Source organism: Cyprinodon variegatus, unplaced genomic scaffold, assembly GCF_000732505.1.
Source record: "Cyprinodon variegatus isolate N-32 unplaced genomic scaffold, C_variegatus-1.0 Scaffold719, whole genome shotgun sequence".
Classification (NCBI taxonomy): domain Eukaryota; kingdom Metazoa; phylum Chordata; class Actinopteri; order Cyprinodontiformes; family Cyprinodontidae; genus Cyprinodon; species Cyprinodon variegatus.
The window spans coordinates 230,035-235,665 of record NW_015151172.1 but is presented as its reverse complement, the minus strand read 5'-3'; the positions used below and the strand labels follow the sequence as shown (position 1 = coordinate 235,665).

Here is a 5,631-nt window from a genome sequence, read left to right as displayed (position 1 = left end):
AACCAGTAGGTGGCAGTAGTGTTCTTTGACAAACATGGATGTCTACAGTAAAGCACATTCAGATGAAATTACTCTTAATTAAAACACTGATCATTTATTAAACAGTATGGAATAATTTCATATTTGAATTACTTTCAGAAGTTTGTATTCTGAATATTACCGACTTTTCCTTTAAACTTGAGGAATTGGGAACACAATACTGAACAAAAATTATAGTCAGACTGAAACCATATCTTTTTATATTGTTTTCATCATTCAGGACACCTGAGCCTGAAAAAGCTGATCCCAGGCTGTTTTCTACATCCAATCTGTTCCTCAGCTTAGTTTTAATGTGTGTCAAAGCTGAAGGTGAACTCAAAAATGTAAGAATAAATTATTTTTTGGTTGAATAAAGCTTGTTCTATGGGTCCTCACAAAGCAGAACAGATCCCAGCCCTATTTCATCGTATTACCTGAGAAATAATATACATATTTTTTTTAACTCTTTGCAATGCACTTATGAACCACTAGGAGTACAAGTACTTGTGCCACTGGTTGCGAGTCACTGCTCTAGGCAACCATACGCACAAATGACAGTAAGATATTTCTACAGTCTCTGTACATTATTTGTGATAAGTTCTTTTGACAATCTGATGAGTTTCTACATACGTAATCTGACAGGTTTAGACTCGCCACAAACCCTCCCATGCCTGCTAAACATAATTATTAATGGAAAACATCTTCATTTTTTTTTCATCTCTCCAAATTTTGTCGCCAACTTTATGCGATATTTTGCATCCTCTGTGACAGTTTTGTTTTTCCAGCAGTAATCATTCTCCTCTGTGTCCTTCAGCTGAAACGTGCTGAATATACTTTATACTAATGCCAAGGTAACAGTGTTACGGCTAATGTTAGGTTTGTGCCTATTTTAGGGAGGCAGGACACTGTGTCCCTGACTTTCACTACCACTGTTTGTGTGAAGGAAATAGAAGCTGACTTGATACACTCTGTGGAAATTCCTGAGGGACGTAACACTGTTCACTGTCCAAGGCTAATCATTTACTTCTCTCTGTTTTTCTCCATCAGTCTTGGAGGTAAATAGCAGCCTACCATCAGGTATGCAGAGCCCAGTCGAAGAAACAAGTGAGCAACGAGGAGGCGGGGGGGAAGGCGGTGAGTTTCCTCCCAAGAAAAACAAGCAGAATCAGATAATACGAAATATAAAACTACACACACTTTCAGATTTAGGATTTTACACATCAGAACATAAACAAAATGCGCTCATCTTAACCAGGTTCAAAAGTACTTGAATATAACTCAAAATAGACACATTTTAAAAAATGTTAACTTTGAATTAGAAGTGTCTGATTTTATAGATGGTAGTAACTTTGTTATAGGGCTGACAAATGGCTTCATCCAGCCGTTACATCTCTCAGATTCAAGGCAACAAAACCCCCAAATCTTTTGAGGGTAGGTGCTGACTTAAAAGAAGAGGGGCTCAAAATCCATGAAGAGGTTGCTGCTGCTTAGTTTATTAATATTCTAACTATCCATCCATCCATTTTATTGAGCTTAATATTTGTCAGGGTGGCTGTGGTATGGAAGAGGATTAGGGCCACTGGAAAAAAAAGTTAACTGATTTCTAAATTTTATTTCAGTTTAACATAGGAAAAAAAAGTCAGAATTCTGACTTTTTTTTCCCATGTTAAACTGAAATAAAACTTTAAACTTTTTTTTTTTTTAATTGGCCCTAATCCTCTTCCGAACTGTGTGGCCGGTGTCTATCTCCAGCTGTCTACGGGCGAGAGGTGGGGTTCACCCTGGGCAGGTGGCCAGTCTGTTGCATAATATGCTAACTAGGGCTGGGCAATAAATAGCATTTTCAATATAATCGCAATTTAACAAAAGGCAATTTTTAAATCGAAGAGGCCATCACTATTGCTCATGTTACATTTAAACAGTAGGTAGAAAGATTTATCCCTACAGCCCTTTAGCAGGCGGTAATATGCTTAAAGTGGGTTTGCAACCACACAGAAAGGAAGAGAGTGGTGCAGCTAGCACGCAGAAGTTACAGTTAAGTCCTGCAACAATGGACTCTGGACAAGCAAGCTCTCCAGGTCATGAAGAAAATGATATGCTGCAGTGAAACATTTACATGATTTTGGTTAATGATAAGGAAAATCAAAATAAAATCTCAATGCAATATTGGTTTAAAATAATCCCACTTTTAATTTTTGATATTAGCTTTAATGCTAATATCAGGTAACAGTACGGAACAGCAGCAGGCAAGTAGCATGGAGGTGTTAAACTTGTAGTTATAAAGTAATGCAAATAAGAATATCCTGCCTCCTTGGAGATTGGATCAGGTTTTCTGGAAATGTCAGGAAATTTTTAACAGTGACTGCTCTTCCTGGTGTTGGCCATTTCCCAAATTCACTCCAAGACTATGCAATGCTCTGGGAAAACTACAAAGAGAGCAAGATCAGCATCTCATGTGGACTCGGTCTTCATTATCATGGTACGTTACATTTTCCATGTTTGCAAAGCCCTAGAGACTTATCAGCTTTTAATTCGATAAAGGCTTAAACTTTTTATGTTACCAATGTTAAAAAGCATTAAGGCCAGAACACACTGAATCCAATGTTGCATCCGATCCAACAGAAAATAGTGTTGGAAAAGGTCATGGCGTTTGGCTAATTAAAAGTCAGTGAGGATGATCACACGCAACATGATTTTACGCAAGAGGGCTGCTTATGTCCGACTGAGATAGACCCTAGGTCTATACTATTTGGACGACACAGCAATTCGGCTGCAATTTCATGAGTCTGACAGGAAGGGAGACGGGGTTACAAAGTAAAAGACTTTTGGGGAAAAATATTAATAAAATCTGTCAATTGCATGGGGAAAGAGTCGGTTTGGGAGACACACAATGCGTATATATCAAGCGGAACATACTTCCCTGAAAACAATAAATGTAACATACAAAAAACTTTACCAATGATAGGAGTTTAGGAGGACAAAACGGAGAAAGTAGTGAGCCTCTTTGAGCCTCACAAAAACGAGGGGCAGTTTATCAATCTCCTCGAAAAATAAAATAACTTCAGGTGGACAAAAATGGGATATAGTAAAATAGTGATCTTCTTTGAACCTCACAATAATCACAGAATAGCAAGGGGCAGACAGAATGGGTTAGCGTAGCGTATCTCTGTCACCTCTTTATAAAAAAAAAAGAAACAAAAACTTTGATAAAATTCCCAGATCTCTGTCTGAGAATCACCTCTCTGCTTCAGTCAGCATAGAAACCGTACCACGGCGTTTATTGCTGTGTTTGTTTTTTCTTTAGACGAGGATCTCATTATGGTTTTAATATATGAACAATCTCTATCTGTTCTGGTTTGAGATCCTGCACACACTTGTTAAGTGGGGCTTTGCTTAATAGCTGTGCTGTTTTTTTTGTTACAAATATAATCATCAAGGGTGTAACTTTGTAATGAAAGTTGGTGGGGACACTATAAGGCAGAAGTCACGGATTAGCTGACCGTGGTCCGGATCCAGATCCACCTGTTGGATAATCCGGACCCAACCTGATTTAAAACATTTATAAATTACCACATGTTGTCTGAGGACAGTGTCTAAACGTCACTTGTGCCGCTTCTCCTGTTACCCTGAAATCCCACATCCTCCATCACTGCTCCGCCGCAAATCAAAGCCTACAGCCTCCGCTGTTCCTTATCCTCTGAGCTTTAGGAGAGGATGCGCGATATTATCATTAAATTCATAGGAACAAAACATGCAGAAATGAACGCTTAATTTAATCTGACATATAAAAAAAAAAAATCAGCATCCAGCAGATGTTCAATTTCTGATGGAGATGAGAAATCGGCTTCCTGGTCTGTTGAAGAACCAATAGTTTGCATCCAATCTTTTAAATAAATGGTGTTAGTTTTTTTAAATATATAAGAATTATGAATTACTAATTTGTAGTTATGGATGTGTTGTTACTATATTTTAATCTGACAAACCGGATCTTCTCGCCGTTCTTTTTCCTGTTTGGTGCGATTGCAATAGCGGATCTTGACCGGAGCGGAGCCTGAACATTTAGAGGATGTTTGGCTCAACCTGCTGCTGTGAAGCAGGATTCTCCACCATGAACAGAATCAAAAATAAATATGGATCCAGGTTTAAAATGAGCACCTTGATATGTGCTTAACAATGGCTTAGTCTCCATTAAACCCAGGTTTAAAGCCTAGAAGGGCAGCCTAAAGCCCACTGCCAACATTAAGACAGAAAAAAGAAAGAAACACTCAGTTCAGGTCTTTTCTAAAATATGTGAATCAGGAAATTGTCTGTATACCAAACTATTTTTGTTCTCTACTTCAAAAAACACTTTAGATTTTAAAATAGATTTTTTTTTTTTATTAAAAAATTCAATGTATAACATGGATGCATAAACACCTCATTTTATTTCAGTTTTAAAAACTGTTTAAAGTAACAGATCATTAAAAATGTCTCCAGACCTTTACTGGTTGATGATTTTATTTATTCGGACCCCGCTGAATTTTAATTGGTTCCCCTGCTATAAGGGTTGGTGATGATCAACCTGCAGTTACAGGATTTAAAGGCTTTTCTTAGGTTTTTGTATTTAGCTAAAAATAAGCCCAAACACAAATTTGAACGCCATACATTTATTCAGTGCTTTCATATAGCTGAGAATAAAACAGTAACAAAATAAAAATGTTATAATGTACAGATAGACTGGTTCATTAAAGTGGCTTTTTTGTAATGGCTCAGAAACTTCAGCAACATCAATAACAAATAAAAACAGGAAAAATCTTTGGCACAAGTAATATGAATAGATGTAAGTGAAAATGTATTTTTTAGACTTTAAAATATGAGCATATTTGTCCCTTGTGTAACAACCAATTATATTATAACATCAAAAATCCTAACAACCAAACTATTTTACTGCTGATATTTGGCAGGTAACAAAATCCTCTCTATATCAGATAGTTTGATATTGGATTTATACACTGAAAGCCACTTAACTGAGAAAAACATCTGAAAGCACACAATCATTTCAATGTGCCTTTCAGCTGTACTATCCTCCATCACAGGAGCAGCAAAATCTACTTTAGAATTGTGTCCCACATATCTCTAACAGCAAAAGTCTCAGTATTGAAAGTTTTATTTCAATTCATTTATTAACTGATTTGCACACTCTTGTTTGTGCTTTGATTCTTGTAGCTTCCTTAGTCGGTCTTACCTGTGATTCTGACTCTGCATCTGGGTCTGGGTTTGTTGGAACAGCTATTTCTGAGTCTTGCTGAATTACAAAAGACAAAAAGATATGTTACATTTTTAATATAGATTTTTTCTTCTTGCAAAGTACTTTTTCAGCCAGATTTGATTGCTTGTTGCATTGCCAGTAAATCGTTTTTATCTTGAATTCTGCAGCTGTCCCTTAATCTGTCTCTGATCAGTCCTGAAATATACATTTCATGAAGATTTCGACTAATCTAAGAAGCTAAGAAACATATTTTCAATTTACCTCTGCATGACTTAAAAAATCTAGAAGATTTTCCCTTGGTATATCTAGAACCTCTGCACTCTGCTACATTTTTTTTGATCAGACTAACTCTGAGTCATGGTTAG

General features: G+C 36.7%; 1 protein-coding gene across 4 annotated transcripts in view; it reads left to right on the top strand.

The window, feature by feature from the left end:
• Positions 1–5,631, top strand: part of hdac5 (histone deacetylase 5) — an 86,682-nt gene that overhangs the window by 39,803 nt on the left and 41,248 nt on the right. For all 4 annotated transcript variants that reach the window (XM_015395022.1, XM_015395021.1, XM_015395020.1 and 1 more), the window contains one exon: positions 1,066–1,152. In XM_015395022.1, coding sequence (XP_015250508.1) covers positions 1,066–1,152 — 87 coding nt within the window. The remainder of the gene's footprint in view (positions 1–1,065; positions 1,153–5,631) is intronic.